At 37.1% G+C, this 14721-nt stretch overlaps 1 protein-coding gene across 1 annotated transcript in view; it reads right to left on the bottom strand.

Moving 5' to 3' along the window:
- ARFGEF1 (ADP ribosylation factor guanine nucleotide exchange factor 1) overlaps window positions 1-14721 on the bottom strand; it is a 49914-nt gene that overhangs the window by 3454 nt on the left and 31739 nt on the right. The window contains exons 23-32 of the mRNA XM_039378441.1: window positions 14406-14578; window positions 13253-13413; window positions 12468-12598; window positions 11500-11629; window positions 10412-10547; window positions 10185-10323; window positions 4881-4950; window positions 1797-1926; window positions 825-964; window positions 407-575 (exon numbers count right to left, since the gene is read on the bottom strand). Of these exons, the coding sequence (XP_039234375.1) occupies window positions 407-575; window positions 825-964; window positions 1797-1926; window positions 4881-4950; window positions 10185-10323; window positions 10412-10547; window positions 11500-11629; window positions 12468-12598; window positions 13253-13413; window positions 14406-14578 (1379 nt within the window). The remainder of the gene's footprint in view (window positions 1-406; window positions 576-824; window positions 965-1796; window positions 1927-4880; window positions 4951-10184; window positions 10324-10411; window positions 10548-11499; window positions 11630-12467; window positions 12599-13252; window positions 13414-14405; window positions 14579-14721) is intronic.

Here is a 14721-nt window from a genome sequence, read left to right on the forward strand (position 1 = left end):
TTCTAAGCATTTTCTGCACGTAGACAGTTAGAAGAACGACCCTGGGTAATTAATTTCTCATGACATTAAGTACAGTGGAGCACTGCTACAAATGAACCTATTTATATACGCCACAATTGTGTTTGGCACCCATTTGTACATAAGCTTCCAATTAGCTGTGAAACCTGTGTTTCTGCCTGCAAGCATGCGACTCACATTGGCAGCTGTAACTTAGTGAAACCTTAAATTTTAGGAAACCAGGAAGATATCTGCACCTGCACAGATGAGGTCTCCTTCCCTTAAGAATCCCAAGGTCATAAAGCTAAAGTCTGATACTCAGTTTTTACATTCAGCTTCTAAGTAGTTTTGACTTTAAAAGCACGGTAGCACCCTGTCACTAAATATTTCCCCAAGATGACTGACTCACCTGCTTTCCAGAGAGCAGTTCTCTGTTCATTGTTTGAATTAAATGCTTTAGCAAATCTGTGAGATTCCAACAGGCAATCCAGAAGTTTGAAAAGCTGCTGTGATGTCAGAAAACGATACATCCCTTGATCTTGTGTATCCACGTGGACATCAAAGTCTACAGCATCTCTCTATTAAAAAAAAAAAAGGAAAAAAACCAAGGATTTCAAGTAAAAATTCATAACTGTGTTCAGCAAGCTCTTGTGATAATTCAATCCTACCCTGCTGCCCTGGCACAGCAAAAGCAATTTAATGCAAGTTGGAGAAGATCTCAAGTGCATCTAAAAACTGTAAATTAGCAGACACTGTAAGAATTTATGAAGCTTTATCCACCAGAGGAAAAGCTGTTAAAAAGAGAGAAACTTATCTGTTCTACTTACTTGTGCTGCTGCTAGATTCTCTGCATCCTCTTTTTTGCTCGTTGCTGGGAAGAACACAATGTTGTCGATCGTCTGAATGAGTTCTAGCTGTACAACGCATTTGATCAAAAGAGCAGCAAATAATTTCTGTTCTGGAAATTCTTTAAAGGAAAGAAAAAGAAAACTACTTGTTAACTAGGGAACTGCAATACTTTTTTCTTTTTTTGAGCTATTTTGAGGGTAAGTTGAAGAACAGTTTGACTTCAAGTATATTCAGAAAACAAACCTGGAATCCACCAGTCTTGAACCACTAAACCCAGAACTTATGATCATGTTAACAATTGGCACATCTTAAAAAAATATTTCCTGAAGTCATCTGTGATATATTGGAGAAATATTCAATGTTATCTAAAAATCACCAAAATGAGTGACTTGGATCTTAGTATCAGTGCAATAGCAAGAACCTGAGGCTGTCACAGGCAGGAGGCTTAGGACAGTACTGGTACCATTGTTTGCTTGCACTTGTGGGAAGTACTAATAGCACCACAGACATGAGCATTTAAGCACTAACACATAACTTTGCACAGGTTATCTTAAGGGTTTCATATACTCTCTTCAAATCACAGACAGGATTTTACAACTACATTCTACAGCTGTATTTTCAACTACAGCTTCTGTTGCATTTTGCACTGAAAAATCTTTGCTCCTAAGACAAAAAAAATTATTACTCATTTACATAGCACTGTAAGGAGAACACAATTTTTAATATTTTGCTTTCAGTAAAAAGCCTGCAAGTTAGCAGCTGAACTCTTGATTTTTAAAACATAGGTCAAAAGTGTGGACCCACAGGAATCCAACAGAGTTCTGAAACACTATAGGATGACAAAAATACAAACAAGGATTTTCTCCTTGTCATGTTTCTACATATATCAAACATCTGCTAAATACTACTCTTAAAAGAGATAAAATGCCAAGTCACTACAAAGCACGCACTTGGTGTTGGCCTGGTTTTACTTGTTTCTTCACCTACTGTGGCCCCTGTGCTGGGCAGATATGGGCGTCCATCTGAAGGTCTAGGCTGAATGGAGTCATGAATATCTACTGACTTCTGTGAGATTGTATCCTGAAAACAAAGCCAAAAAAAAAAAAGAAATTAACTTACAAAAAACTTTGGCAAGCAATTGTCAATAGTGCTGTGCTCTTCACAGTTTAAGATATTTGCTGTTTCAACACTGCACTTTTGTTCACTTTGGTCTTATTTGATATTATCATTCATGAAAGATGTATGAAAAAGATGACCTAATAAGAAAGATTTGAAAATTTAACAAGCGACAAATATTTAATTACACATAAAAGTTAATGTGTTTTGCAGATAGGTCTTTGTATTCCACTCAACCATTTAGTGTGTCAGCCAACAGTTTGGCTTTTACCAGGTGACGTGTACGAGGTTTGCTGCAAGGTTGCCCCTATGAGGTTGCGAGCTGTGCTGCTGATGGTACATGCCGTCGGCAGGGTCTCCCATGCCAGACAGGTCAAAACCGTAGGGTCAGATATAATATGTCCACGGGCAGGATGGGCTCACTAGCCTTCTGGCAATCATCCCAGGAGAAGGACAATTCTAATTTCCAAACCCAGGCAGATGGAGCTCACTTAGCCCTGTAAGGCCATCCATCTAAGAGAAGGTCACTCTAATCAAACCTACGTCCTGAGGACCTCGCTGCCACCGTCCAAACTCGCTTGGCCCCGGCAGATGAACCTCAGGATTAAAGGGTGGGCTCAGTTCCGCGCACACTGTGTCTCACCTAAAAAATCCACTGCGCAGGTTCGACCCTGTTCTACAGTGAAAAAACTCCTCAAGACCTTCTGTAAGAAACTGTTTTCCTTTATAACTGGTGAAAATGTGAACATACAGCTCTTAAATGACACGTCCAAGCAATATGAAGTATCATGAGACTTCATCTTTACTTGTCTTTACTCCCTTGAGTGTTCTGAACCATAAGCTCCTAACACGTCTATGGATGATACAGGAATTTACCACAGTGAAATGATGGAGGAGAATACATTTAGAATCATAGAATCACAAAAATACTCTAATTTAAAATTCTTTTGCCAGAGAGCTGCTTCAGCAGACTTCTGCAACGTGTTCTAATTCTCCCTGTTACTCTTACCTTGTGAACTAGAACTCAGTGACTTTAGAAGAGAAATTGTTGAAGTTTTGTTTTATTCTTTAATAAATATCTTCCTTCTTGACAAGTTGAACGTAAAGTATTAAAATTAATACGTATTGTTTTCATTTCAGAAAGCATTCATTGAAAGAGGGAAATGTAATTAATAACAAAATATGCTATCATTAACTGCAAAGCAACTATCTATACACAGACATATATGGTGACCAGTGACAGGACTCAAGGGAATGGCCTGATGTTGTGTCAGAGGAGGCTTAGGTTGAATACTAAAAAAAGGTTCTTCACCCAGAGGGTGGTTGGGCACTGGAACAGGCTCCCCAGTGGACTGGTCACAGCACCAGGCCTGACAGAGTTCAAGAAGCATTTAGATGATACTCTCAGGCATGTGGTGTGACTCTTGGGGATGGTCCTGTGCAGGGACAGGAGTTGGACTTGATGATCATTGTTGGTCCCTTCCAACTGTAATATAGATATATTTATAGATATCTATATATCTATCTGTATCTATATATATATAAAATAATGTTCCACTCAATAACCCAGTATTTCTATTGGCACTTGTTCCATAAGTGCCACTGAAGACTACACATGAATACCCTTGATTGTGCTGTTAGCAAGACTTAAATCTACACATATAGTTCCTATAAGGAATGTATCGACTTCTCATACCAGTATAAACCAAGGATTTCATCACTACTAAGTATAAATAGATATTTTAATAAGTATCATGTCTATACATAGCAAAACACTCCATCATATCTGAACTACCTAAAGAAAAATGAGATGAAATTATCTAAAGCCTGCAAAAAATCTATCCTACCAAAAAGATCCAAAGTATTTCTCCTTTAATACTATTCATTCTATAAGTTCTGTTAATTTTGAAGTTGCAAAGTGTTTTTTACACTGAAGATGAAAAAAATTTTTGAAAACATTCATGCTAAAGCTATTTCAAAGAGAAAAGATTCTTCAATTTACTCAAGACTACGACATTTAATATATCTGCCATATATGCATGCTATCGTTGACATAGATGGATTAAAAATGTAGCCAATGTTTAGATCAAACATTTTACACGTCAAACCACTATAAATGAGTCATACATAATATAGCATGAATGTACAATACCTATACAATGAGAACTGGCCATCACAAACATTTACACTCCGTTTCAATTAAATTATGGTAACACTCCATAAAGACAAATGGAGGGAGTCGGTCTTTCTTGGTAGAGCTCATTTGGGACCATTACCCTTGAACAACTGTTATCAAATGCTTCATTAATCTATGAAGAACTTTATGCAGCAATCTTGTGGGAATTTCAAAAGACAAACTAATTCTCGTCAGTAGTAAAGTAGCTACAGGGCTGTCAACCTGTAGGTAAATCCAAATTATACCTCAGTTTATTCAATCAGTGCTCAGCAATCTCATGGTTATATAGATTTTCTATTTTAAACACTGACGTTTAAGTTCTTATTACCAGAGAAAATCTGAAGGAAAAAAAAAAAAGAAGTCAATCTGTCATTCTATCCCCCTTTACCATTTTCTCATCTTGCCAATGTATCAAAATGAAAGAAAAAACATGACCCAAAACAGGAAACAACTCAAAGCCTAAATACAGTATTAGAGAAACTGTGAGACACAGAACATGACCTAAAACAAACACAAGTAACTACCTAAAGCCAACTTCAGGAAGCTATGTCTACTGCAAACAAATATGTACTTCTTTATCAATTAATTCCTTGTTATTTTAAAGCACTAAATAGAACTCTAGCTGGAAAAAAAGTTTTCAAGTAAATCGTAATTGAAAAATGCATATTTTGAAATTATTCTTCATCACAACACAATGATACCCAGCTCTTGCAATCTTAAAGTATTTATTTCAGCAGCTTACCAGTTTTTCTTTTGCATCAGAGGGAGAGCCAGAGCCAAACTCCCCTGCAACGGGTCGCCAAGTCAGCAGCCTTTAAAACACAAAATCAATACCAAATTTACTAAGTTTGAAGTACAAATCAGAACCAACACTCTAAAAAGTCCACTTCAACATGGTGGGGTTTTTGTTTCTATTAATTTAATTAAAATTAAAAGATTATTATATAGATACTTCCATAAATTAATAAACTAATTTCAGTTCTAAGTATACACATTTTTCTTTCACACAAATTGAAAAAAATATAAGTATTGTGGTTTTTGAACTTCAATGTTTCTGCCAGATACTTTGGATGGACAACTGGATTACGTAGAGGTGAAGTAATTTTTCTCAGAAATAGTGGATTTGGTTTAAGGCAGTGTTCTAGTGCCATTAGTGGGCTCTGTTCTCCCACACTGCCTTAAGCTTTACCTAGAATAAGGAATTAATCTACCCCAGAACAAATCTGCATAAATATCTGGAAATGTTTTGCATCCTCTCTGTGGGGTATGTTCCAGCACTGTGTTTCCATTTTCACTTAGGATTCATTGCTGTTACATGGTATCAAGTCACTGACAATACTGATCATTCTCTGCTGATTTCCTATAGATGTTGCTGTCTTGAAAATCTTCACCTTAAGCACTAAAAAATTTCTACATTGATTGTAACCTATTGAGGCTGTCTGTGCTTGCCAAGAATTGAGGGAAACTGGATTAAACAACTTAAGCGGTCCCATTATCTCTTTTTCTTCAAATCTATCACTACAAAGTAAAATTAAAGTTATTTGTCATCATTAAGATCTCAAACTATTTAGTTTCAGTCTGTGTGAGGCAATGCATGATGGAAGAGCCTTTTCTCACTGTGTTAAGGTTCCTAAATTAATGTATCACTGATCTCCAGACAACTAAAGATCAGATAACTAGAAAGACAAACTGGAGATAAGGAAATATAAAATATTGAGGCATGTAATGAGACAACAAATAAAGCAGAACAGAGAACTGAACTGATTCTTGAAAGCTACAAGGACACAAATTGAGGTCTTGGAATAATGAGCCGTTATGAGCCAGTAGAGGCCAGACCATCATAATTTGTGCAAGGAATCAATTCTAACTGTTGAATTTCTTGAGGACAAGAGGGCATTCAGGATGGCTGTCTCAGCACCAGCAAGCCAAGACTTGCTCTCATGAAGCTTCAGAAAATTTTCATCAACAAAATTTAGAAACAGAACTTAAACAAAAATAAAAATAAAAAAACCCCATTAAAATAAGCTAACAAACTATGGGCTGGATGAGCAAACAGTGAGGTGGATCAAAAACTGGCTGAACAGCCTAGAAGCTAAGAGGATGGTGACAAGGGGCATAAAATCTAGTTGGAGTCCAGTGGTACATCCCAGGGAGCAACACCGGGTCCAGTTCTGTTCAGCATCTTAACGAATGATCTGGCTGATGGGGCAGAGCGGACTTCAGCAAGTTTGCTGAAGAAACAAAAGTAGGAGGAGTGGCTGATATACCAGAGGGTCATGATGCACCCAGATGGATCTGAACAGGCTGGAGAAATGGGCTGATGGGAACCTTGTGCAGTTTAACAGGGGTGAAGTGCAAAGTTCTTCATTTGGGGAGGAACAATCCCATGCACCAGGACATGCTGGGAGCTGCCCAACTGGAAAGCAGCATAACAGAGAAAGCCGTGGAGATCCCGGCGGACATCAGGTTGGACATGAGTCAGCAGTGTGCCCTTGCTGCAAAGAAAGAAAATGGTATCCTGGGCTACATGAGGAGAGGGAGGGGATCCTGCCCCTCTGCTCAGCACTGTGTCCAGTCCTGGGCTCCCAGTATAAAAGACATGGACCTACTGGGGAGGGTCCAAAAAAAGGCCACAAAGGTGGTGAAGGGACTGGAGCATGTCTCCTATAAGGAAAGGCTGAGAGAGCTGGGACTGTCCAGGCTGGTGAAGAGAAGGCTCAGGGCATCTCAGCAACATATATAAATATCTGAAAGGACAGAGCAAAGAAGACAGAGACAGGCTTTTTCCAGTGATTTGCAGTGCCAAGACCAGAGGCAATGGTACAAACTGAAACACAGAAGGTTCCATATGAACATCAGGGAACACTTTTTCACTGTGACTGTGACCAAGCACTGGCACAGGTTGCCAAAAACAGCTGTGGGGCTTCACTTCTTGGAGATATCCAAAAGCCAGAATACGATCCCGGGAAAACTGCTCTGGGTGGCCATGCCTTAGCACAGGGGTTGGATCAGACAACCTCCACAGCCCCTTCCAAATTTAGCCATTCTGTGTCATTCTGTATTAGTACCTTCAGCTATCAACACCTCAATGATTCTGTAGAAGCTTGGCAGCAGTACAGTTTGTGGTTTTCTAGTGAGTGATCCTTGCTGGAATTGGTAGCTGAGTAAATATTCCAGTACCACATTTTCAAAACAAGGAAATAATATGTTCATCTCTCTTTGCAAGAAAGTAACTTGCCAAGAACCAGCAGAGGCTGATACTGATACTGCAACTAAGAACTCCCGCAGCCAATGTTGCAGCTCTTAAATTGAATAAGTTAGTTACACAATACTTGGGAGATGTTTTATATGAATGCTAATAAAAAACATATGTTACCCTATCTGATCACAGTTATAAGAACCTCTGCCAGAAGATACTTTACACTCCAGAGATTTGTAGCATCTGACTATTTCAAGACAATTAGCAATTAAAGCACTTGCCCAGAAAGTTTTCATATATACCACTGTGAGACTTTTCCTCTTCAATTCAACATTAACTATTGTGTTACTTCTGCATATGGGTAAACAAAGGTAAAAGCATCATTTGCCTTCTTCTCTAAGCACTGAGGCAGCCTTCACAAAAAGCTGGGTATTAAAACTGCATTGTCAAAAAAAAAAAGTAATAAAAAATTAAGGCTGGGAGGGCAGGAAAAGCTCTGTTGCAAAAATAAAAGGAAAAGCTTTGTTGCAAAAATAAGGCTAATAGAGGGACTAAGAAATACAAATATGGGATTGCAGCCAAACCAGGAGTCACAGAAAAAGAACTAGATCCCATAAAAAGAGAGGAAAAAAAAAAGTATCCTCCTAGGACTCAGAAAGAGAAGGAAAAAAAGATGAGTACAAAGTCTCCATTAAAATTACAAATACCTGCATATTGTTTGGTTTTAATTAAATATGGTCAAAGTGAAAAGACACTTTTGAGCAGTTTTTTGTCACCCAACAATTGCTGATGTACTTTCACCATGGAAAAGGAGATGAATTACATATGCTCAAGAGATTATTCTCATATAAAATGTAAGTAAGATTTACTCTACCCTGCAAAAGCTGGGAACCTCCAAGAAATTAAAGAAGGAATAATATAATCAAGTTCTCAAAAGAAGGCACAGAAAGATGAAAAAAGGAGATGAGAAGACTGGAAATCTATGGAAGGAGTCAGATATTCTCCCAGGAAAAATAACCTATTTGAAAAGCAGAAGAGCCATAATCAAAGGGAATAATGCACATATTTCAAATCAGATATAACTAAAGGCAAGAAGAGTATTTTGAATGTGTCTAAATATTAAGATATCCAAAATGCTGCTGCAGAAAGGTTTCTAATATTCAACTATAAGAACACCCAGAAAAATAAGTTTTGATTGTGTGCTGAAATCAAAGCAAATATTCTGCTAGTGACTATTTACTTCAAAATCTTTTCAAGTATGGGACACAGTAATTCAGGGCTAATTCAACTGGACTTTTACATCCAGAGATTTGGTTTCAAATTTTATCTCTGGCAGTTACCAAAATGCAGAAAAAATATCTTGCTAGCTCCCGAGTGTTTCAGCTTTATTTCAGTATTATTTTTGGATGGAATTAATTCATACCTACTCACATAAAAAAAGTAGGTGAGGTAGTGACAGATTTTATCTGTTAATGAATGAATCTGTTTTGGATTTTTTCTGTTAATGAAGCTCTCTTTGAGTGCTATCTGGTACACAACTCTAAAATTAAGGAAAGACTGACATGCAGAAGGCTCCTTTTGCTTCAGTTTTCTTCAAGCCTGAACTAGGTCCCAGAAGCAAAGGCCATGAACTAGCTGACAGACACAGAACAAATAATAACATCAGATATGAAAACAAGTAGTGTTTCATCTCAGTGTGGGTAGCACAGGGGAAAAAAACCCTCAACTTTGGCATAATGCTGGACATGATTTTTTGTTACTCTGCCCTCTGATGCATATGTATAAGATAATCCTCTGAATGGGGAAGCCTTGTTTCAAGAAGCTTCACATTAGTTATAACATGAAGGGAAAGAGTTACTAATTATGCAAGATCATTTTCATAAAAAGCTTAGGATTCACAAACATATGATGGAAGTTAACCATCAACCACAGAGACTTAAATCTGTAAGACTTGAAGTATTTTAGTATTTTGTGGACGTAAGACTTGATATGCATGCAGGTAACCGGAGAACTAAGCCTTAGCTAAAACACTGAGGGAACTTTAATTGGAAACCGGAAATGCTACAAGGCACTGTAAAAATTCACAGCCTGGTGAGAAATACACACACGGAGCAGGTCTCCTGCCTCACATATCAAAGGCCTGACGCATGTGCAGATGCCCACTAGGCTGCTCTTGTACTGTTTTTATTTTCTCTTCTTATCTCCCTTCCCCCAAGTCTGTGGGAAAGGAAGCTTTGAAGTTTTACACAGCCTGCAGGTATCTTCCTTCATAGAAAATTCGTCTGTTTCAGCAAGAACAGCCCGAGGGAAAGACAGAATGTTACAGTTCCCACGCTACTTCTCCTAGACTTAAACCTTCCAGGTGCAGAAGGTCTTTTGAGTGAAGAAAATCCTTAAACAGCTCCCCCTTCCTCCTCACCCAAAAATCTTCTATTTGTCACCCCTGCATCCCCACAGTGGAAAAAGCTTCACATGTAATTACAAACAGCAAAGTCTGCCTATCAATAGCATTATTCTATTACAAAAAAGAAAATAAAAAAAAAAATCAGACAGTACTTCTCAAAAAAAATCCAACATTGTCAAATTGAATCAAGTTACATTTTGAGGGTCATTGGTTTTTCCACTCATCTCCTATATAGCATTTTAGGTTTTAACAGTTTATCATTTATAATACAAAAGTATACCTAGTACCTAACTTATCATTATGTTCCAAGAAAGTCTGTTTCTCTTTAGTCCACACATAACAGCTTTTTATTCACCCCATCTATGAGACATCTGAGAATTTGAAATCGGTAAATAATTTAGTTGAACTATTTTAGAAAATATAAATATTAGCAGTTGTCTTACGCGTGAGGGATTGTAGTTTTGAAAATATCCAGCATGCAAGTGCAAGTTTTATCCCAGATTTCTAGGGTAAACTTTTCACCATTTAGGATGACAACATTCTCCAAACAGTTTGTACCAGATCGTGCCAGTTGTTCATTGTCTGTAAAAGACAAACAGTGTATTTGTTTATTCACATTCAACACAGTAAAATGTTAACATTGTTTTAACATAATCTGGTACAGTCCTACCTTGCTGCACGCACCAGTACAGCTGTGCAAATATATCATCCAAAAGAACATCACTAAGTACTTCTAAATACTGTGTGAATACATCACATATTGCATAAAGTGCATGGTTACAAGTAGTTGTCATCCATTCTGCTTTCTAGGAGTGGAAAAAAAGAAGAGTTACAACTTTAAGGTGACACTTCAGGATACACGTATTTACCTAATTTGAATTGCTTACTAGTGACATGCAATTTGTTTCTGTATCTCAAAACCCTCAAAACTTGGAGCCCCAACTTTTGCTTTGCTAACTAGCATGTTTTAAAAAACTACAGAAACAGAGTTTCTACAAAACTACAAACAACTGTCTCAGTGTTTTTAACGAGATCAACGATTTAACACCACATCAAAGCTGTGTTTAAGTATTTTCCAGAGAATAAAAACTTGGAAAGTGAGACATGTCCTTCCATAAACAGCTAGACAAGGCTTCCCAAACAATCAACAATTTTGGTCAAACCTCTAATATTAATAATTTACACCTAATTTCCATCTTTAGGTCCATTTCTGTTCAATTCTTTGTCAGAACAGTACCTCGTTCTGGTTTGGCAGGTCAAAAGAGTCCAGTGAAAGCACAGTGCTGTTTGGGGGGATTTTCTGTTCGTTTTTGCATTGGTTATGGGGGTTTCTTTTCTTCTGTTTTGGTTTTTTTTTCCTTAGGTATCAAAAGTTTTTGAACTACTAGAACTTATTTCTTCTAATTGTGACTTCACTGCTGATTACAAGTCTCGCTTCATTGAGCATGTTGTGTGTTTCAGATTCCACACATCACATGTAAAAGCTACAGTTTTTATAACACTACAAGTATTTAATTTTATGCTATTCCTCTCATAGTTCATAGTGTAAACTACTAGGCCTTTCACACATTAAAAAAATGAAAAAAGTGACAACACCTGCCAACAGAATGCCATTAAAACAAAAAAAGGCTACTAAAATCATATAGAGGTCAATCACTCAAGCTGAGGTTTGCCTAACGTTACTTGATAAATCTATATTACAGGTTTTCTGCTGTAAATATAGTTTTCATGTAAACTATATTTTCCCACTTTTTTCACCTCAGTCTGCTGTTCTGGCAGTTTCATGTTGTCAAATATCCTGAAGACAATTCGAAACAAATCTTGCCACCAGTGTTTTTCATAAGTATGGCCGTAGGTCTTCATTATTTCAAACATTACTGTTAAGCCCCTGAAATGAAGAAAGAAAAACATATACTAAGAGTTACAGAAACACAACATGTGTGAGACCAAATATGTCCAACTGCAGCAACAATAACAAACTCAAATGCTGTTGAGAACATTATACCTGGATCTGATGTGGATCAGGCACACTAGTACACAGAAACTAAGTAGAAAATCACCTTGTAAAAAAAAGCACTTTATAGTTACAGGCAACAGCCAGAGAACTGCAGTAATTTAAAATTGAAGTAGGAAAACAACTTTGTTACCAGGGACCACAAGAACAAACAAACAAATATTTCCAGGAAGGAACAAGTATTAACCTTCACCCGCTATAAAGGGAGTCCATATGCACAGCTCACATGTAGATGGGCAAATTCAGTTATTTGTATACAACCTCTCATATTTGGCATCTGAACTGCAACTGAATATACTTTAGAAGGGAAGAGCCATATTCAAGGAAAATAAGCAGGTTTTATATGAGATCAGAGTACAGCTTTGATTTTTCAACTGTTTCTGCAATCTTCAACCAGCGAATGAATCTAGTATAAACCCAGTCTTAAAATCCCCAAACGAAGTATGATGGGCAAGACACACAACGCAATCACAGCTACTTAACTTCATTATTGATTATAACAGAAAATAAAAATGTCATATGTAAAGAACACAGACTAAATGTCTGCATTCGAGCATCCATTTAAAAGGTGTTTAGTGTTTCCAAAGTGATATCACCCAAATTTAAATATATAAATCATTTTATGATGGTTACATTTAGTAGAAGAGTTGTTTCTATTTTAAAAGTGTAAACTAAGCCTTTTAAAATTTGAATTACAAATACTGATTGTTACCTGGTTCTTACATCTAATTTGCATCTATTGATGATACAGGACAACTCGAAGAGAATTGGGAACCACCCTCGCACCCACACTCTGTCTTCGGGAGCTACATTCATATCATCACTTGTGTATTCCTTGAATGCCTTTAGAAGAAAACACAGGGTTATAGAGAGTCATAGGAGTTAGATTCTTCAAAATAAAACACAATCTGGACTGTAAATAACAATCTCTGCTGTACTAGTATCACATCCTGACACTTCAGGTGAGCTGGCAATCAAAATACTACTGAGAAGACAAAGTGTTTTTCAAAGTACTGCTTAGTATATTATGAAGAATAAACTTATAAACAAGATTATACATTCGATTATCAGTTTTTGCTTGTAATTCAGTGTGAGTCTCTTGCTGTCATTTTCATAGAGATAGCACTGAAAGTGAGGATCTATCATAATATTTTAAGGATATCAAGAATTTTTGCTTATGCCATTATCCATTCTTCACAACATTTCTCAGTAGAGAGAGATCCTGAGATACGTTGATTTCCAGCAGCTCTCAGGAATGCCAGTCACCAGCTGAACTGGGTGCATGGGGATGGGTAAAGGGGAATGAAAGAAGAAAAAGAAATTGCCTATACTTTCAAAGCCCGTGGCATTTTATACTCCTGTTGTTTCTGAATAAAGTATATTTCTCATTAATCCATGAAACTTGAAGGGAAGCCAAGAAGTTTAGCGCAAGTATTTTTTTCTTTATAAAAGCACTATTGATTAAAGCACTTACAATTTAGCTAATACAGAATATACCTGAGGTCTGTCAGATACATATTTTGCACAGTGGCGGATGAGGCGGATCGCTTCCATACTGGTATCTGGAAATGCTGCATTGCAGGCAAATTCAGACAAGCACTTTACTGCATCCTGGAAAGAATCTATGGTTGCCGGGAAGTGTTTTTCAAACACGATTGCTGAGAGAAAAGTGTGAACAGAAGAAAAAAAAAGTGTCATGCTTTAAAATCTATTAATTCTAATATGAACTGACTGTAACAGAAGCCATGAGAGACCAGTTCATCAACCGGTGCTGTCAAACGCTTGAGTAGTAAGAAAAACTAAAGAAAAAACCCAGAAGAATGGTCTAACAAGAAAAAAAAAAAATCACCTAGAGGGCATTCCATTTTGACAGTAAATAAGTGTTTAAAATAAGATAGCATCTAGACTAAAGAAGGGCAATTTAACAGTTAAAGCAGGACCAGAGCGATAGGTTTAGTGTTTAACACTGGTCTGCGTGACCAGACCTTAAGAGGGTTATGTGAAGCATGGAGTTACATCTACTAATGGACTTCCCCTTCTGCAACATGTTGCCTTGTTTTGAAATAGATACTTTTCAGGATAAAAAAATGCCTCATCAAAGCTGAAAAAGTTTTAGGAACTTGCAGAGGTTGAGATAGAATGAAGAGATTCCTTATAGTCCTTAAAGCCTGTAATCTAGATTAGAGTGGGAAGGAAAAAAAAATTAAAATCATCATAGTGCCACGTAGCTCAGCACTTTCTCTTAAACAGGGCCATGCACAAACACAATTCAGAAACATGGAAAAAGACAGGCAAACAACATAATACTAAAATGAGTACACTTCTTTTTTTCCTGGGGGGAAAACCATAACATTCTTCACTTAAATGAAAATCTACACACTACGTAAAATTATCTAAGGTCTGACTTGTTTTACTACAGAATGCTACAAACATATATTTTTTAAAAGGCATAAAGACAGACAGATAACTATAATCTTATTGAATGACTTCGGTAAGTATTTTGCCAGAGGACTGGTTGAAAAGTGTAGATTGGTTCTACAACATGAAGCAGGCTTTACTACGCACACTGTGGAGTCAACAGACAAACAAAGCTTTTCAGGCTCGGGAGTGACACACACTTCCATGACGTCTGAATATCGTTCATACTCACTGACAATGTGCCCTGTAGTCTGGAATGCCAGTTCCACTATACTTTCATCCTGATCTGAGGCTGCCAGATGAAATACTGAAAAAATGTTCTTCCAGCCAGAACGAATGTTAGCAGCCTGGGAATTTACCATCTGTGCAATACACCGTACAACCATGTCTCGAATAGTAGGAGACCTAATTAAGATAATAAATAATATTTTTTTAAACTACATTATATAATCAATTAGAATAGTATAATTTTTTAACAATTGATTTTAATAAAAAGTAATTTGAAACATTAATTGCAAAAGTTCATGCTTGCAATCCCAGGCAATTCA

This window comes from Pipra filicauda, unplaced genomic scaffold (genome assembly GCF_003945595.2).
Source record: "Pipra filicauda isolate LSUMZ 115617 unplaced genomic scaffold, ASM394559v2 scaffold138_size1969278_pilon, whole genome shotgun sequence".
NCBI lineage: Eukaryota > Metazoa > Chordata > Aves > Passeriformes > Pipridae > Pipra > Pipra filicauda.